At 47.4% G+C, this 20,259-nt stretch overlaps 1 protein-coding gene across 1 annotated transcript in view; it reads left to right on the plus strand.

The window, feature by feature from the left end:
- The window catches only part of LOC147105498 (dynein axonemal heavy chain 3-like), a 201,746-nt gene that overhangs the window by 173,918 nt on the left and 7,569 nt on the right, over window positions 1-20,259 (plus strand). The window contains exons 35-37 of the mRNA XM_086009911.1: window positions 6,254-6,346; window positions 6,547-6,720; window positions 18,080-18,190. Of these exons, the coding sequence (XP_085866037.1) occupies window positions 6,254-6,346; window positions 6,547-6,720; window positions 18,080-18,190 (378 nt within the window). The remainder of the gene's footprint in view (window positions 1-6,253; window positions 6,347-6,546; window positions 6,721-18,079; window positions 18,191-20,259) is intronic.

Consider the following 20,259-nt stretch of genomic DNA (forward strand, 5'->3'; position numbering starts at 1 on the left):
ATACTCACACTTTGATGGGACCACTTAGACAGATAGTTGGGTTTTCACCTGGTGACTCACATATCACAGGTGAGCAAGAGCAGATGGTGGTGGCGGGGACAGCAGTGGAGAGTCCTCGTCGGAGGGCACAGCCCTCTCCAAGCTCTGCTCAGCTGCACACAGATGCTGTACCTCGGGGGCCGTCGATAAAGAGGAGAATCATTGAGCAGCAGCAGAGAATGTGCGATGTACTGACAGGCCTTCCAAGCACTCTGACCACCATTCCAGAGAGAACGGAGGAGAACGGAGGAGCCCGGAGAGAACGGAGGAGCCCGGAGAGAACGGAGGAGCCCGGAGAGAACGGAGGAGCCCGGAGAGAACGGAGGAGTCCGCCTCAAGCATGAGTGTGTTGATGTCACAGGGCACTGCGATGATGTCTTCTTCCATGGATAGAGTGGCCAGCGCCGTGGAACATCAAACGCTCCAATCAAATGAGTCCATGCACGCTTTGATCACAGCCATGCAGACTCTGGATGACACCATATCTACCGCCTTAAATAGGATGGCAGATATCTTAGTCTTGGCCTCCCAGTGCCGCACTGATCGGCAGCAAGCTGCTTCCCCGCAGAGTGTTAGCAGTGAAGTGCGGCTGGCCCATGAGAGGGATGATGGCGAAAGGGGACATGGAATTGGTGACTTCACTCAAAGCGCCCCCACTTCTCACCCGTTGCCGCCACCCCCTCTCAGTCAGTACTCGACATGTTGCCTCATGTCCCGATGGCCGAGTCTGCCCCTGCACAGGTACGGATGGAGCAGTCTTTGGTGGGGACCTCACGGGCTCCAGAACCCAGAGGTTGTCGGCCAAGAGCATCTCAGCAGTCAGAGCAGGAATCTGAGCAGCCTGCCTCTACCTCTGCTGCGTCCACAGGGGTTACACCAGGCAGGAACGGAAGGAAAAAGAAGAGGAAAGCTTTGTAGTTGCACAAGGGTATTGACATGGGTGTATGAGAAAATGCAATTGTTGTGAAGTTTCCGTTCTTCAGTAGAAAGAAGCATGTAAATTTTATTCTTTTGCACCATTTTCCCATCTTGTCCATTTTTGGTTGCTGGGTGGTAAGTGGCCTTTTAACTCATTTGATGATGAATGGGAAGACATGAATTGACGGGGACCAATGTGGGGATGTGCAAGGGGTGGTTGGTTGTTTGCAGGACTGCTGTGTGTCAGTGGAATTGGTGGAGGGAGTGGGGGTGGGAGAGTGGCCATTGCATGTACTTCTGACATGGACACTAGTGCAACCTAAGTGAACCTTGCATTAATAAGGGCATCCCTGGCATCCCGGGCAGCAATGTGGGCAGCTGGTGGTGCATTGCCCTCATCACCTTCTCCTTCTCATCCAAAGACGATCTGAGCTCTGTGCCTTGTTCCTCCTGCAGGTCCAAACCTCACTATTGCACAATGTTGTGCAGAGCGCAGCACACCATGACCATTCTGGAGACCCTGGCTGGTGTGTACTGAAGGACACCTCCAGATCTGTCTCGGGACCTGAAGCACATCTTCAGCATGCCGATGGTTTGTTCGATCACACATCTCGTGATCATATGGCATTCACTGCAGCGCTGTTGGGTTTCATTGGTCGGGTTTCTGACGGGTGTCATCAGTCAAGTTTGAAGTGGGTATCTCTTGTCTCCTAGCAGCCACCCCTTAAGCTTGCTTGCAGGCCCAAAGAGGTCAGGGAGCTTGGACTGCTGCAGGACGAAAGCCTATGGCAGCTCCCTGGGAATCTTGCGCATACCTGCAGAAATATCTTTGTGATTGCACACCAGCTGCACAATGATGGAATGGAAACCCTTGCGGTTGACGAATACTCCTGGTTGATCTGGGGGTGCCCGGATTGCCACGTGTGCAATCACTGACACCCTGTGGGAAGCCAGCCAGAGACGCAAAGCCGCCCGCCCGCTCATTCTGACTGGCGTCATCGCAGGTGAAGTTCACATAATTGGTAAATAAGCCATCAGTCACCTGTCTTACACATTTGTGGGCCGCCGACTGGGAGATCCTGGATATGTCTCCGGCAGAGCCCAGGAAGGATCTAGAGACAAAAACGTTGAGGGCGGTGGTGATTTTGACAGCATGGCCACCAGGTCCAGCAGGCAGCAGGTCTTCTTCTAGGAGGCTGCAGATGTCTGTCACCACCTGAAGCGATAACCTCAGCCTTCTGAAACACTGCTGTTCGGACTCAGCCTCTGCCTGTACATTCTGTGTTGTGGGTGGTTCCTCCAGCGAGCTGCACCCCTCTGCCGCTCCCCTCTCTGCTGCTCCCCTCTCTGTCCCTCCCCTCTCTGCTGCTCCCCTCTCTGCTGCTCCCCTCTCTGCCGCTCCCCTCTCTGTCCCTCCCCTCTCTGTCCCTCCCCTCTCTGCCGCTCCCCCCTCTGCCGCTCCCCTCTCTGCCGCTCCCCTCTCTGCCGCTCCCCTCTCTGTCCCTCCCCTCTCTGTCCCTCCCCTCTCTGTCCCTCCCCTCTCTGCCGCTCCCCTCTCTGCCGCTCCCCTCTCTGCCGCTCCCCTCTCTGCCGCTCCCCCCTCTGCCGCTCCCCTCTCTGTCCCTCCCCTCTCTGCCCCTCCCCTCTCTGTCCCTCCCCTCTCTGTCCCTCCCCTCTCTGCCGCTCCCCTCTCTGTCCCTCCCCTGTCTGCCCCACCCCTGTCTGCCCCACCCCTGTCTGCCCCACCCCTGTCTGCCCCTCCCCTCTCTGTCCCTCCCCTGTCTGCCCCACCCCTGTCTGCCCCACCCCTGTCTGCCCCACCCCTGTCTGCCCCACCCCTGTCTGCCCCACCCCTGTCTGCCCCACCCCTGTCTGCCCCTCCCCTGTCTGCCGCTCCCCTCTCTGCCGCTCCCCTCTCTGTCCCTCCCCCTCTGTCCCTCCCCCTCTGTCCCTCCCCCTCTGTCCCTCCCCCTCTGCCCTCCCCTCTCTGCCCCTCCCCTCTCTGCCGCTCCCTCTCTGCCCCTCCCCCCTCTGCCGCTCCCCTCTCTGCCCCTCCCCTCTCTGCCCCCCCCTCTGCTGCTCCCCTCTCTGCCCCTCCCCTCTCTGCCGCTCCCCTCTCTGCCCCTCCCCTCTCTGCCGCTCCCCTCTCTGCCGCTCCCCTCTCTGCCCCTCCCCTCTCTGCCCCTCCCCTATCTGCCCCCCTCTCTCCCTCCCCTCTCTGCCCCTCCCCTCTCTGCCCCTCCCCTCTCTGCCGCTCCCCTCTCTGCCCCTCCCCTCTCTGCCCCTCCCCTATCTGCCCCCCTCTCTCCCTCCCCTCTCTGCCCCTCCCCTCTCTGCCCCTCCCCTCTCTGCCGCTCCCCTCTCTGCCGCTCCCCTCTGTGCCGCTCCCCTCTCTGCCGCTCCCCTCTCTGCCCCTCCCCTCTGCCACTCCCCTCTCTGCCACTCCCCTCTCTGCTGCCCAGCTACAGTTTGCTGTTGCTGCTGCTGCTGGTCATATTGGTCCTTGTCTGAGGTCCAATCTAAGGCAGCCAAAGCACCACCCATCCTGATGTGATTCAGAAAACCTCCAAAGTGTAGAAAGTAAACTCTCAGCCAAAGTACTGTGAACAAACCCTTTCTCACTAGCAGGTAAGTGTAGTTATTGCAGTATTTCAGTGAGTTTGAATCAGCCCCCTCAATTGCTGCTGTGCTTTCGCTTTGCTGTCACTGGCATGTTTCAGGAAGCCCGGGAGACCTGTGGACTCAACGTTAATCTCAAAAGTGAGTTGGAATATCACTCTAATTGAGCGATTAACGTACGTTAATAGGCAACCCGTCTCTCCCGAGGGGGTTGTGCGCGCGCAGCCTAACGCGCTCCAGTTAAACGCTGTAGTCGGCGGGTTGGTGCTGGCTTCCAGAAGTGCTGTCATTGCCCCTGGTTTGTCTCCCGCCCCCAAACCCACGCGCTCCTGCAGGTTAAAATTCCCCTCATTATCATTTCAGGTCAATGACTTGTCATCAGACTGGCAAAGGTTAGAGATGTAACAGACTTTAAGCAAGTACAAAGGCAGGGAAAAGGGGGATGGGGATGTGGCGGAGGAAAGAGCAAAAGGTGAACACAATGGATAATGGGGACAGGGTGGGGTCCACAGCATCAGCAATGGATAATGGGGACAGTGTGGGCTCCATAGCACCAGCAGTGAATAATGGAGACAGTGTGGTTTCCACAACGCCAGCAATAGATAATTGGGGCAGTGTGGGCTCCACAGCGCCAGCAATGGATAATGGAGACAGTGTGGGCTCCACAGCATCAGCAGTGAATAATTGAGACAGTGTGGGGTGCACTGCACCAGCAATGAATAATGGGGACAGTGCGGGCTCCACAGCGCCAGCAATGGATAATTGGGACAGTGTAGGTGAAAGGATAATTACAAGTCCTAGCCCATTTCGGGCTACCCCAGATCAGGCGTATTCCCCAAATGTTCACCTTCAACTAAAGTTAGAGATAGCCGAATCCTATAAGATGCTTAAATGGGTCTAAAGATTCAAGCCATCTCTCCCTAAAGGAAAGGAACGACTGAAGATGTTACCGTCCTCCGAATAGCACTTTTAATAAGTTTAACTAGCCTGTAACCTTCTGGATATTAAGAGGGCCAGGAATACCCCCCAGAACTCTGCAACTCCTTACAAATGCGTGTACAGAAATTGGGTTCACAAGATTGATACAGAAATACTTTGTGAGACAATTCTAAAAATATATAGATTTATTTAAGAGCCAACATTCATTTAACAGTTGTTGAGTCAGTCATAACATTAACAATTCAAAATACAAATAGTTTACATTATCTTATTCTCAGAGATCCTTATTCTCAAATCTTAACTTCATTACATTTCCACACTTCTACTTATTCTTAATCCAGAATATCCACCAAAATCAAATACCTTGATTACCTGAGACTCAGAGTTGTAGGCTTACAGTGTGGTTCTGAAGCTGAGAATCACTTGCCCGTTTCCAGCGACTTCTGTTTTCCCATTTGAAAATCCTGTCTTTTATACTCTTTTTTTAGTGGTTTATTCTTTGAAGTTTTCTGCTGATGTAAGCTAATTATCTTATTCATTCTCTCTTTTGAATTCTTACTGATCTTATTGTCAATTTAGCTGCTGCATGCATAATTATATCTCTACCTTTAGGTGTTCCAAAAACTTATCATAAAACACTATGACGGTAGTCTTTATTTGATGCCATTTTTATCGAAGAGCTGTCATTCAATTCTTAATATTGGTTAATTGGTTTTAACCACAGACATTGTGACTCTGTGGTGTTCCAAGTTCAATACAAAAACCATGTGATTGCTTGGTGTCATCTATTGAAGTCATATCTTCAAAGTGTTCTATTGGTATCATATTTACAATATGTAAATTAAAACCACTTTAACCAAGGTGTTTCATGCATTTCTAGCTATCTCAATTAGTTGCATATCAGACTTCGGGGCTCCATATTTCAAACTTAACATAAAAACTATTTGACCAGCAGGTGTTTCTTTTACTTGATGTCATCTTTTCAAAGGCACATGCCTCTTTTAATAATCTGTGTTTCTGTTTCACATGTTAGTTCTTAACACTTTACTTGGGTCATTCCATTGTGTTTCTCCCAAACTCCAGACCTTTTGGAAGTGCCAAACTGCTATTTCAATAGGGCCATTGTTTTAGCATATTTAACCAATTCCTATTTCAAAAGCTTGTGGTGTTTACAACTTTGTCAACAAACCAGCCCATCTCAGAAGCCTGTTTTCTGTTTGCAGCCTGTGTCTCCGAGGCTTTAGATTTTTAAACCCAGTATATCATGTATTAATAAATATCAGAAATCTATTCATATGATGGTGTATCTCTTGGAATATGGCTTATTCCATCACATGGGCTCCACAGTGCCAGCAATGGATAATTGGGACAGTGTGGGCTCCACAGCGCCAGCAATGGATAATTGGGACAGTGTGGGCTCCATAGCACCAGCAGTGAATAATGGGAACAGTGTGGGCTCCACAGTGCCAGCAATGGATAATTGGGACAGTATGGGGTCCATAGCACCAGCAATGGATAATGGAGACAGTGTCAAGTGCACAGACTCAGTAATGAATAATGGAGACAGTGTGAGCTCCATAGTGTCAGCAATGGATAATAGAGACAGTGTGGGCTTCACAGCATCAGCAATGGATAATGGAGACAGTATGGGGTCCACAGTGTCAGCAATGGATAATGGCGACAGTGTCAAGTGTGCCAAATGCTCCTTCTGAATTTCCTCCATTGTTTGATTTCACAGGTACCCACCATGTGGTCAGCAAAGTCATACCTCTCGCTGAAACCTTTGGGCAGTTACATCACTGACCTCCTGTCTAGACTTCAGTTCTTTAAGGTACAGACAAATTAAGCGTTATTTATAATTGGATCAAGCTCTCAGATTCCCTTCCTAAACCTCTTCACCTCTCTCTCCTCCTTTAAGACCCTCTTTAAACCTACCTCTTTGACCCTCACCTGTCCTAATGTCTCCTTTGGCTCGATGTTGTTGTAAATTTACTTTTTTTTAAATCTCGCTTATGTTCCAATGTATTTCAGGACTGGATTAATAAAGGAACCCCAGTAGTATTCTGGATCTCTGGGTTTTACTTCACGCAGAGCTTCCTGACAGGTGCTCTCCAGAACTACGCAAGGAAGTACCGAATCCCAATAGATCACCTGGGGTTCCAGTTCGATGTGACTGACCAGGATCGTGACATGCCAGCGCCAGCAGTAAGGGACATTTTCTAATGACACATTTTGGCACAAACATCTCTCTCCATCCTGCCACTCTTGCCCAGGAACTGTTCACATGCATTCAGCTTCACTTAGAATATTTATTTATTCCATGGTCACTGATGAAGCCATCTGGGGCTTCCTTTGTCCATTAAATCTTCCAGTGACCAGCCTGACACACAGTCAGCATTGAGCTCACTTACTCACATTCCACAAGTATGACAAAGTCTCTGCTGGGCACCAACCCACTAATCGCACATCACTCCACATAGTGAGAGTTTCAGCAGGAGGAGACCATCGGCCCATCTAGCCCACCTATCCTCAACATCCTCTTGGTGTATTTCTAATAACCCTGAATCCCATTTGTTGACAATTGGGGATGGGCAATAAATGCTGGCCTTGCCAGCGATGCCCACATCCCGTGAAGAAATTAAATAAAACAAGACTCTGCCTAGTTTCTTCTTGAAACCCATCAAGTTATCTTGTTCCACCACCCATGCTGCTTATCTGTTCCACAAACTCACCACCTGTTTAATAATAAAGCCCCCCCTGCATTTCCCATTATCTGTAGTTGTCTTTAATTTGTAAATATGACCCCTTGTGCTTAAATTCCGTACACAGCATGAAAGCTCACTTGGATCCAAGTCATCGAAACCGTTATCATTTTAAACTCTTCTATCTTATCCCCTCTCAACAGAGAAAAGACCCAGGGTTGTCGATCTTTCCCCACACGTCATTCCCTTAAATTCTGGGATTAACCATGTGGCCACTGTCTAGACAGGGTTTACTATGACCATTTGGAATGAGATCTGCTAATTTGGTTTAAAAGTGTAACCGATTTTGATGCATCTCGTTGTGAAAAATAACCATTGCTCCATTGAATGAAGTGGGTCGCTGATCCCTCTCACACTTTCTGATCATGAATCTCATTTCTTTACCACCTCCCCAGGGTTGACAGCTCTGCCACACTCTGCAGCTCAGCCTGTTAGACAAACAACGTAGTCCATCTGTCACATTATCCAGATTCTCAGGAGCTGAATTCCCCGAGTGTGTGTCGCAACTTCACTGAAAGATCGGGGGAATCCCCGGAGAAACGGCAGATAATATGGAGACCCGGCGGGAATTAATGCCATTAAAGTTTAGTTCTGAGTTGTGACAATGGGCCCACAGCTGTTAACCATTAACCTGTCTGCTCTCTCCACAGAGGCTGACTGACCTGCTGCATATTAGATGAGCAGAAATAACAAAATCAGTATCAATCAATATCAATCAATAACAACATAAACATCTTCAACAGTCAATAAATTTTCAATGTAGTTTTCTTTGTACTCAAAGATTAAGTCTATCAGGCTTTTTTACTTCACGTGTGGATCTTCTCAGCACAGGTAAGTCTGATGTGTTTTCATGAGAGCCTGTATGTGTATTTGTGTTAGATTGTTCTGGTGGTGAGTGACAAGATTCAGTTGCGGCATTGTCATCGATTTGCTCTTCGATTGTCTCTTGTGTTTTCAGGAGGGAACGGCGGTTCCTCCTGAGAACCTGTCCTTCCTCAGTTCTAACAGTGTATGACCTTGGTCCTACTTCCTCAAGAACTGTAGCTTTCCTGTTCCATGCATCTGGATCCTCAATCCTGACAACATCATCCCATCCCTTGTCAATGGTTTCAGAGTTTTGGATGACTTGTCATAGTATGATTTCTGTTTCAGCTTTAACAGTTGAAGTCTCTGTCTCAGTTCCTTACTCTGCTTTTCTTTTGCACAGCAGGGTAGCGTGGTATGCAACTTGCGACCCATTAGGAGTTCAGCAGGTGAAGAACCAGAGTCTAAAGGTGAGGCTCAGTAGCTCAGCAGGGCGAGATAAGGATCAGACTTGCTTTCTGTCGCTTTCTTCAGTAGCTGCTTGAGAACTTGAACACCTTTCTCTGCCTTACCATTCGACTGAGCATACAAAGGACTGGATGTGATGTGTTGAAAGTCATAATGTGCTGCAAACTGTTGCCACTCCTTACAGTTGAAGCACGGACCATTGTCGCTAATGGCAATCCTGGGAATTCCATGTCTGGCGAAGATGGATTTAACATGCATTGTGACACTGCTTGCTGTGGTGCTTGAGAGCAGCGCCATCTAAGGATAGTTAGAATAGTAGTCAATCACTATTAGATAGTCTTTACCATTTAAATGAAAAAGGTCCATACCAACCTTTTGCCATGGTGCTGTTGGTATGTCAGCTACTATCATTGGTTCCTTTGCTTGTTTGTTTTGGTGTTTCTGACGTGTCTCACATTTGCCTATCATGTTCTCAATGTCCTTATTTATGCCAGGCCAATAAACAGTGTCTCTTGCTCTCCTTTTGCATTTTTCAATTCTGAGGTGTCCCTCATGAATCCTTTTGAGCATGTCGAATGACTATTCTGTTCTGTTTTAGTAATAGTCCACTTGCGACACTCAATTCTGACCTTATGTGAAAATATTTTGGACAGGAACCTTTTGGCCAACCATGATGAATGATCTCTATTACTGTTTGTAATACTGTATCTTTTACTGTTTCTTCTGCTATTTGCTTTGATTTTGTGTCTGACACGGGCAGCTCAGCAGTGACCATACTCACATGAACATCCACGTCTTCTTCAGTAGAACTCACATGGCTCATTGTGGGTGCTCGGGATAGTGCTTCTGCTAACACTATGTATTTGCCTGGTGTGTAGATCAGTTCAAAGTCATACCTTTGCAGCTTCATCATGAGTCGTTGAATCCTTGGAGACATCTCATTCAGGTTCTTTTTTATGATGGCAACCAGTGGGCTGTGGTCTGTCTCAACTGTGAAGGTGGGAAGTCCATATATGTAGCCAATAAACTTTTCTAGTCCAACTACCAAGCCTAGACATTCCTTTTCAATCTGGGCGTATCGACACTCAGTATCAGTCATAGACCTGGAGGCATAGGCAACAGGCTTCCAATCTTCACCCTCTGCTTGTAGCAAGACCGCACCAAGGCCATCTTTTGATGCATCCGTTGACACTTTGATTCTTTTTGTTGGGTCAAAGAAGGTGAGTACAGGTGTGGTTGCCAGCACTGTTTTGAGGTTTATCCACTCTTGCTCATGTCTTTCTGTCCATGCGAACTCATTTGTTTTACGTAGCAGGTCTTGCAGACAGGCTGTCTTGGCTGACAAGTTAGGAATGAACTTTCCAATGAAGTTTATCATCCCCATGATGCGTAGCACTCCTTTTTTGTCAGTGGGTCGGGGTTGAGTATGGCGTTTACTTTTTCCATATCTGGCTCTATTCCTTTACCAGATAGATTATCTCCTAGGAAAGTGACTTCCTGGACGCCAAACTGACACTTGGCTTTGTTGAGCTTCAGTCCATTCCGGCGTATGCTCTGTAGCACTTTAGTCAGTCTCTCATTGTGTTCTTTCGGTGTGGAGCCCCAGATGATGATGTCATCAACATAGACCCGAACTCCTTCCAGACCTTCAATTATGTGTTCCATCGCTCTATGAAAGATTTCAGATGCAGATATTATCCTGAAAGGCATTCTGAGGAAACAATACCTGCCAAATGGTGTGTTGAAGGTACAGTATTTGGTGCTCTCTTCATCCAGTTTTAGTTGCCAAAATCCTTGTGAGGCATCGAACTTTGTAAAGTATTTGGCACCTGACATTTCACTGGTAATTTCTTCTTGCTTGGGAATCTGGTAGTGTTCACGTTTTATGTTTGCATTTAAGTCCTTTGGATCCATGCATATTCTTAGATCATTGTTCTTTTTCTTTACACATACCATGGAGTTAACCCAGTCTGTTGGCTCTTCGACTTTCCTGATGACTCCTAGTGTGGTCATTCTGTCCAGTTCATTCTTGAGCCGGTCACGCAGGGGTGCTGGAACTCTTCGTGGAGCATGTGCCACTGGCTGAGCATCCTCCTTTAGCTGGATCTTGTAAGTGAATGGTAGAACTCCAAATCCTTTGAACACATCCTGGAAATTATTCATTACAGAATCCACCGAGTCATCTGGTCTGTTTATGGCACAGTTTATACGGTAGACTCTCTTGACCAGTTCTAAGTCCTCACAAGCTTTGTCACCCAGTAGTGAATCAAGTCCTTCAGCCACAACAGAAAACATGAGATGATGCACTTTGTCTTTGACTGTCACTTTAAGTCTGCATACACCTAAGCTATCTATTTTCTGTCCATTATAGTCCTTCAGTAGTACTGACTTTTTCTGTATTTTGGGCTTTTCTTTTATATTGTTAATGTCATACTGATTAAGTTTGCTTTTGCCCCAGTGTCTAGTTTCAATGTAACTAATGCTCCATTTACCTGCAGTGGGATCATCCATTTGTCCTCTTTTACTGCATTAACTTTATGTTCAGCATTGTTAATTCCTGAGGGCTGCACATTTTCTGTATCCTTTTTGATATTGTCACATGACACCATTCCTACAAAACATGTCTCACTTAAATCAGTGTCCTCAATTACATTAACTCGTTGCCCTTTCTTAGTTTTTACTTTTGAAAAACATTGTTTGGCAAAGTGATTCTTTCCATGACATTTTGTGCACATTTTTCCAAACGCTGGACATTGTTTTAACTGGTGTTTGTAACCACAGCGTTTACAATTAAAAATTCCTTCCTCCGATTGCTTTTCACTTCTGTTCTGCCCATGTTTCTTCCCCTTGTAGTACACAGCACCGACAGCAGCACTTACTGCAATCACATCATCATTGATTTCACTGAAAGTCTTGGCATGCTTTTGAGCTAGCTCGCTAGCTTGGCATATTTTCACAGCAATTTCCAATGTTAGTTCGGTTTCTCTCAACAGACGTTCCCTGACTTTTTTATTTTTTATCATGAATACCAAACACAATCTGGTCACGAATCATGGATGCTTTCAGCTCAGAGAAATTACATGTCTGTGCTTTCAGTTTCAGATCAGTCAGAAAGCTATCAAAAGTCTCATTTTGCTGCTGTGTCCGAGAACGGAAGATGTGCCTCTCATAGGTTTCATTCTTTTTGGGAGAACAATGTGTATCAAACTTCTTTAGCACATCGTCTAATTTTTCTCTGTTCTCCTCTGGATTAAATACAAATGTAGTAAATACCTCTATCGCCTGTGGGCCTGCAACCATGAGCAGCAATGCTATTTTCCTTGCGTCTGGCTTCCTCCGTACCCGATGGCAGCAATGTAGAGTTCGAATTGTTGTTTAAAAGTCTGCCAATTGTAGTCGACATTTCCTGTGAGTTTCGAACGCTCTGGTGGCTTCAAATTCTCCATGTCGCGTTGCACAATATTCAGCAGATCTTACCAATCCAGGTACCATGTTATGTTCATTAATAACTAGTCATTTTTATTAAGAACAGCTAGCTTTTGCTAGACATTTTATTGAGCACATGTGGACTAGGTACAGTATCTGTAGAGGCCTCCATCTTGACTGCTGCCTTGTGGGTAGCCTAGTGCATCGTGGGTAGCCCACTCTTATATACATACAGCACCATCTAGTGTACCATTCCAGAATGACAGGTTACTGATCATTACAAAATTTTCTCTAATTAAATATTGGGAAGACCAAAGCCATTGTCTTCAGTCCCCGCCATCAATTCTGTTCCCAAGCAACCTCTTCCTGGCCACAGTCTCAGGCTGAACCAGACTGTTTGCAGCCTTGGTGCCCTATTTGACCCTGAGCTGAGCTTCCGACCACGTATCTGCTCCATCACCAAGACCACCAACTTCCACCTTGGTAATATCATCCAACTCCACCCCTGCCTCAGCTCATCTGCTGCTGAAACCCTCATCCATGACTTTGTTACTTCCAGACTTGACTATTCCAATGCACTCCTGGCTGGCCTCCAACTTTCCATCCTCTGTAAACTTGAGCTCATCCAAAGCTCAGCTGCCCGTGTCCTAACTCGCACCAAGTCCCGTTCACCCATCACCCCCTGTGCTCGCTGACCTACATTGGCTCCCGGTCCAGCAATGCCTTGATTTAAAAATTCTTAGCCTTGTGTTCAAATCCCTCCATGTCCTCGGCCCTCCCTATCGCTGTAACCTCCTCCAGCCCTACAACCCTCCGAGATATCTGCACTTCTCCAATTCTGGTCTCTTGCGCATCCCCAATTTTAATCGCTCCACCATTGGCGGCCGTGCCTTCAGTTGCCTCGGCCCTAAGCTCTGGAATTCACTCCCTAAACCTCCCCGCGTCTCCACCTCACTTTCCTCCTTTAAGACGCACCTTAAAACCTACCTCTTTGACCAAGCTTTTGGTCACCTGCTAATGGCCCGGATTTGGCGGTGGGTATGACAGCGCAATCCGAGTACGCTGTCATACCGTCTTTGAAATATACAACAAGTTCAGGATTTCCCGGTACGCCTTGACAGATCAACCGCTCCACCTTGGAAATCACAATTGCTGGCACAGAGTTGGGCTATTTGCCCACCAACTGTCCAGCAATTATGTCCGAAAATTTTACAGTTAGTGAAAGCAGGGCCAGGAGCTTGTTTCACATCTTAAAAGAAGATCTATGTCTGTATATCTGTTTCAAATGGCCGTGCCTTTCAATCTGAAGCATATGTAGTGTGACATAACTCTATGACTCTATGACAGTAGAGGCCAATTCATTAAATATATTCAAGAAGGAGTTAGATATATTTCTTGAGGCTAAAGGGATCAAGGGATATGGGGAGAAGGCAGGGACTGGGTACTGAATTTGGATGATCAGCCATGATCTCATTGAATGGCGGAGCAGGCTCGAGGGGCCGAATGGCCTACTCCTGCTCCTATCTTCTATGTTTCTATGTTAGTACGGACAACCAATCTTCAAAACCAGGAAACATGGCAAACTAGAACAAAAAAGGTTTCAATTTTTCCAGCTTGACGTTCAATATAAATTGGTGCTTTTTGTATGTGAGAGAGACGTACACAAGTAAATATTTGTAGCATTGTATTGCTAAGAACATAGTTATCACAGGGAGCACCCATGTTCAAATAGCCTGCATAAAAACATCTCCTAAAGTCAAAACACACTTCTCACAGCGCAGTGCCGGCCTTCAGAATATTTGACTTTGCACAGATTTTTAAACAGAAATCAGAATGTTCTGACGAAGGGTCATCGACCTGAAACGTTAACTCTGTTTCTCTCTCCACAGATGCTGCCTGACCTGCTGAGTATTTCCAGCATTTTCTGTTTTTATTTCAGATTTCCAGCATCTGCAGTATTTTGCTTTTGTATCAAGATTTCATGGAAAATGTTTAGTTTGGTTTCAACAGTGTGTAGTGAGGAGATGTTATCATTCATCATTCGCGTAATTTAGTTTTATATCATTAAACGGAGATCACACATCCAAACCGTACAATCTAATAGTAGTTAAATATTTTTTTAGTTATTTTTGCAAGTTTTATGTGAAGACACGATTTAGAATGCCCTTTTGCTTTCTGTTGAATTCTGAAAGTTAAATTGATTGCTCATGAAAAAATAACCTTTAGAAACACAGAAGGCCAGGCAGATGGAAAATATTCGTTATAATTACTTGGGAAGTTGAATAAGAAAGTTAAATAAAGTGAACATCTATCAGATTTTAGTGACCAATTCTGTCCTTTCAACTCAAAAATGAACAACATAACAAACAATATAAAGCATCTACAACAAGGATTTATCTATTGCCAGTCTAAATCAGGTCTGAATAATATATTTTAATCCTGAAAATTAACATTGAGTATATGGCTGGGCATCTCTTTCTGAAGTTCAACAACATTAAAGCATACGTAGTGTGTGACATGGTACAGTACTGGCGCTCAATCTTCAAAACCAGGAGTGTTAGACCTTTACTGAATCACAAAACAGGAAGTTGTACACATAGGGACTAATAAATTATGAGTTTGGATGAAAGAAAACCAAAATGCTGATTTATGAAATAAGTCCAAGTACCAGTTTAATTAAAAGTTTTTAAAATGTAATTTCAGTGGAAGAGACTGAGAGAGGTTTCTGTGGCTTAGTTTTGACAGCTTTTATTTTTATTTGCTCACAGGATGTGGGCGTCGCTGGCAAGGCCAGCATTTATTGCCCATCCCTAACTGCCTTCGAGTGTCTTGCTGAGCCATTTCAGAGGGCAGTTAAGAGTTAAGCACATTGCTGTTGGTCTGGAGTCACATATAGGCCAGACCAGGTAAGGACGGCAGATTTCCTTCCCTAAAGGACACTAGTGAACCAGATGGGTTTTTACGACAATCCGATAGTTTCATGATCACCATTACTGACACTAGCTTTTTATTCCAGATTTATTAGCTAACTGAATTTAAATTTCCCAGCTGCCGTGATGGGATTTGAACACTTGTCACCGGATTATTAGTCTAGGCCTCTGGATTACTAGTCTAGTAACATTACCACTATGCTACCGTTCCCTATATACCGTTTTGTGGGCGTGTCTTCCCTTACACATAGGCTGTACGCTGCACTCCTGGCCTCCCTGATGTCATATCCTGCGCAGAACTCTGCAAGTCTCCATTCTGGGTCTCGCACAAGGTAAGTTTGTATACTTTTCGAATGTCTGTGGCGTACTCCATAATTACACTGACGACAGCGATCTTTGGCCAATATCTCCTCATGTGGCTCGGTGTCAAATTATTTTGGATAAAGCTTCTGTGAAGCATCTTGGGACGTTTTATTAGGTTAAAGGTGCTATAGAAATGCAAGTTGTTGTTGTAATCTGTTACGGGGCTGTTTCACCCCTAAAGCTCCCCAGGTTTCTGCACACCAGGTGCACGGGTTTCTACAGTCCAGGTGCCCAGGTTTCTGCAGTCCCGGTGTGCAGGTTTCTGCAGTCCAGGTGCAGGGGTTTCTACAGTCCAGGTGCACGGGTTTCTACAGTCCAGGTGTACGGGTTTCTACAGTCCGGGTGCATGGGTTTCTGCAGTCCAGGTGTACGGGTTTCTGCAGTCCAGGTGTACGGGTTTCTGCAGTCCAGGTGCAGGGGTTTCTACAGTCCGGGTGCACAGGTTTCTGCAGTCCAGGTGCACGGGTTTCTGCAGTCCAGGTGCACGGGTTTCTACAGTCCAGGTGCACAGGTTTCTACAGTCCAGGTGTATGGGTTTCTACAGTCCAAGTGTACGGGTTTCTACAGTCCAGGTGCATGGGTTTCTACAGTCTAGGTGTACGGGTTTCTACAGTCCAAGTGCACGGGTTTCTACAGTCCAGGTGCACAGGTTTCTACAGTCCAGGTGCACAGGTTTCTGCAGTCCAGGTGCACAGGTTTCTACAGTCCAAGTGCACGGGTTTCTATAGTCCAGGTGCGCAGGTTTCTGCAGTCCAGGTGAACAGGTTTCTACAGTCCAGGTGAACAGGTTTCTACAGTCCAGGTGCATGGGTTTCTGCAGTCCAGGTGCACGGGTTTCTACAGTCCAGGTGCACAGGTTTCTACAGTCCAGGTGCACAGGTTTCTACAGTCCAGGTGCACAGGTTTCTACAGTCCCGGTGCACGGGTTTCTACAGTCCAGGTGCATAGGTTTCTACTGTCCAGGTGCACAGGTTTCTACAGTCCAGGTGCACGGGTTTCTAGAGTCCAGGTGCACAGGTTTCTGCAGTCCAGGTGTGCAGGTTTCTGCAGTCCAGGTGAACAGGTTTCTACAGTCCAGGTGTACGGGTTTCTGCAGTCCAGGTGCCCGGGTTTCTGCAGTCCAGGTGCCCAGGCTTCTGCAGTCCAGGTGCCCGGGTTTCTGCAGTCCAGGTGCCCGGGTTTCTGCAGTCCAGGTGCACGGGTTCCTGCAGTCCAGGTGTCTGGGTTTCTGCAGTCCAGGTGCACAGGTTTCTACAGTCCAAGTGCACGGGTTTCTATAGTCCAGGTGCACGGGTTCCTGCAGTCCAGGTGTACGGGTTCCTGCAGTCCAGGTGCACGGGTTCCTGCAGTCCAGGTGCCCTGGTTTCTACAGTCCAGATGTACGGGTTCCTGCAGTCCAGGTGTACGGGTTTCTGCAGTCCAGGTGCACGGGTTTCTACAGTCCATGTCCACGGGTTCCTGCAGTCCAGGTGTACGGGTTCCTGCAGTCCAGGTGTACGGGTTTCTGCAGCCCAGGTGCACGGGTTTCTACAGTCCATGTCCACGGGTTTCTGCAGTCCAGGTGTACGGGTTTCTACAGTCCAGGTGTACGGGTTTCTGCAGTCCAGGTGCACAGGTTCCTATAGTCCAGGTGCACAGGTTTCTACAGTCCAGGTGTATGGGTTTCTACAGTCCAGGTGTACGGGTTTCTACAGTCCAGGTGCACGGGTTTCTGCAGTCCAGGTGCACAGGTTTCTGCAGTCCAGGTACAGGGGTTTCTACAGTCCAGGTGCAAAGGTTTCTGCAGTCCAGATGCACGGGTTTCTACAGTCCAGTTGCACGGGTTCCTGCAGTCCAGGTGTACAGGTTCCTGCAGTCCAGGTGCGCAGGTTTCTGCAGTCCAGCTGCACGGGTTTCTACAGTCCAGGTGTACGGGTTTCTACAGTCCAGGTGTACGGGTTTCTGCAGTCCAGGTGTACGGGTTTCTACAGTCCAGGTGTACGGGTTTCTACAGTCCAGGTGCACGGGTTTCTGCAGTCCAGGTGCACAGGTTTCTACAGTCCAAGTGTACGGGTTTCTGCAGTCCAGGTGCGCAGGTTTCTGCAGTCCAGATGTACATGTTTCTGCAGTCCAGGTGTGCAGGTTTCTGCAGTCCAGGTTTACGTGTTTCTACAGTCCAGGTGTACAGGTTTCTGCAGTCCAGGTGCACAGGTTTCTGCAGTCCAGGTGCACAGGTTTCTGCAGTCCAGGTGCACGGGTTTGTACAGTCCAGGTGCACAGGTTCCTATAGTCCAGGTGCACGGATTTCTACAGTCCAGGTGCACAGGTTCCTATAGTCTAGGTGCACGGGTTTCTGCAGTCCAGGTGCATGGGTTTCTGCAGTCCAGGTGCATTAGTTTCTGCAGTCCAGGTGCATGGGTTTCTGCAGTCCAGGTGCATTAGTTTCTGCAGTCCAGGTGCACGGGTTTCTGCAGTCCAGGTGTACAGGTTTCTACAGTCCAGATGCACGGGTTTCTGCAGTCCAGGTGCCCGGGTTTGTGCAGTCCAGGTGCACGGGTTTCGGCCTGTGAAATTCACACTGGAAAGGACGTTCTCGCTGGAACATTGGGAGGACAGCACGTACTGTCAGTGAATCTGGGGAGGAACAGACAGCAACACAGATGATTAAAGTTGCATCTGCTCAATGATCTAGTCCAGTTCATGTGCGTCTGGATTTGGTGCTAGAACTTAAAGTCAGACATATATTTAAACATGGAGTGATACATGCATTATCCAAAAAAAAGTCTTGTGACAGTTTGTGACTATATATCATTGTTTTATTTTTAACTTTAGGTAGATGGAGTTTACATTAAAGGTCTTTACATGGAAGGAGCAAAATGGGATCGGAAGAGGCACGTGATTGGAGAATCCCTTCCCAAAGTGCTCTACGACAATTTACCAATCGTATCCTGGCCTGTGATTGTTTGAACCACGTTTGTAGATGCATAGCAGAGTTCAGTTAAGACAAATAAATGTACCAGTATTGTTTTTCATTCTCGGGATGTGGGCATCGCTGGGCATTTATTGCTCATTCCTAATTGCCCTTGAGATAGTGGTGGTGAGCCTTCTTCTTGAACCGCTGCAGTCCGTGTGGTGAAGGTACTCCCACAGTACTGTTAGGGAGGGAGTTCTAGGATTTTGACCCAGTGACGATGAAGGATCAGCGATATATGTCCAAGTCGGGATGGTGTGTGACTTGGAGGAGAACTTGGAAGTGATGGTGTTCCTAGGCACCTGCTGCCCTTGTCCTTCTAGGTGGTGGAGGTTACTGGTTTGGGAGATGCTGTCGAAGAAGCCTTCCAAGGTGTGGATATTTAAGCCAGTGGATGGGGTAACAGTCAAGTAAACTGTTTTGTCCTGGATGCTATTGAGTTTTTTGAGTGTTGTTGGAGCTGAAGCCATTCAGACAAGTGGAGAGTAGTCCATCACACTCCTGACTTGTGCCTTGTAGGTGGTGGAAAGGCTTTGGGGAGTCAGGAGGTGAGACATTCACTGCAGAATACCCGGCCTCTGACCTGCTCTAGTAGCCACGGCATTTATGTGGCTGGTCCAGTTAAGTTTCTGGTCAATGGTGACCCCCGAATGTTGATGGTGGGGATTGGGTGATGGTGATGCCATTGAATGTGGAGGTGGTTAGAATCTCTGTTGAAAATGGTCATTGCCTGGCACTCTGTTGAATGCTGCCTTGATGTCAAAGGCAGGCACTCTCACCTCACCTCTGGAATTCAGCTCTTCTTTCCATGTCTGTACCAAGGCTGTATTGAGGTCTGGAGCCAAGTGGTCCTGGCGGAACCCAAACTGAGCATCGATGAGCAGGTTATTGGTGAAGAAGTGCCACTTGATAGCACTGCTAAGGACTCCTTCCATCACTTTGCTGCTGATTGAGAGTAGGCTGATAGGACGGTAATTGGCCAGATTAGATTTGCCCTGTTTTTTGTGCTCAAGACATACCTGGGCTATTCTCCATATTGTTGGATAGATGCCAGTGTTGTAGCTGTACTGGAACAGTTTGACTAGAGGCGCAGCTCGTTCTAGAGCACAAATCTTCAGCACTACAACCAGGATGTTGTCAGGACCTGAAACATTTGCTGCATCCAGTGCGCTCAGACATTTCTTGATATCAAGTGGAGTGAATTGAATTGGCTGAAGACTGGCATCTGTGATGGTGGGGACCTCATGAAGAGGGCGAGATGGATCATCTACTCGGCACTTCTGGCTGAAGATGGTTGCAAACGCTTCAGCCTTGTCTTTTTCACTCACGTGCTGGGCTCCACCATCATTGCAGATGGGGATATTCATGGAGCCTCCTCCTCCCGTTAGTTGTTTAGTCGTCCACCACCATTCATGATTGGATTCATGGGGATGGCACCTCATTTTTAGGTACGCCTGGTGCTGCTCCTGGCATGCTCTTCTACACTCCTTATTGAACCAGGGTTGGTCCCTTGGCTTGATGGTAATGGTAGAGTGAGGGAGATGCCGGGCCATGAGGTTACAGATTGTGGTGGAATACAATTCTGCTGCTGCTGATGGCAACATCATGGATGCCCAGTTTTGAGCTGCTAGGTCTGTTCTTAATTCATCCAATTTAGAATGGTGGTAGTCCCACACAACACAATTCAGTGTGTCTTCAGCGTGAAGATGGGACTTGGTCTCCACAAGGACTGTGCGGTGGTCACTGCTACCAATACTGTCATGGATAGATGCATCTGCGACAGGTAGATCGATGAGGACAAGGTCAAGTAGGTTTTTCCCTTGTGTTGGTTTTCTCATCACCTGCCGCAGGCCCAGACTGGCAGTTATATCCTTCAGGACTTGGCCAGCTTGGTCAGTAGTGGTGCTACCGAGTCACTCTTGGTGATGGACATTGAAGTTCTCCACCCAGAGTATAATCTGTGCCCTTGCTACTCTCAGTGTTTCCTCCAAGTGGTGATCAACATAGAGGGGTATTGATTCATCATCTGAGGGAGTGTGGG

The sequence above is a fragment of the Somniosus microcephalus genome, chromosome 17, assembly GCF_052327205.1.
Source record: "Somniosus microcephalus isolate GS21.2 chromosome 17, FLI_Smic_1.0, whole genome shotgun sequence".
Lineage (NCBI taxonomy): Eukaryota > Metazoa > Chordata > Chondrichthyes > Squaliformes > Somniosidae > Somniosus > Somniosus microcephalus.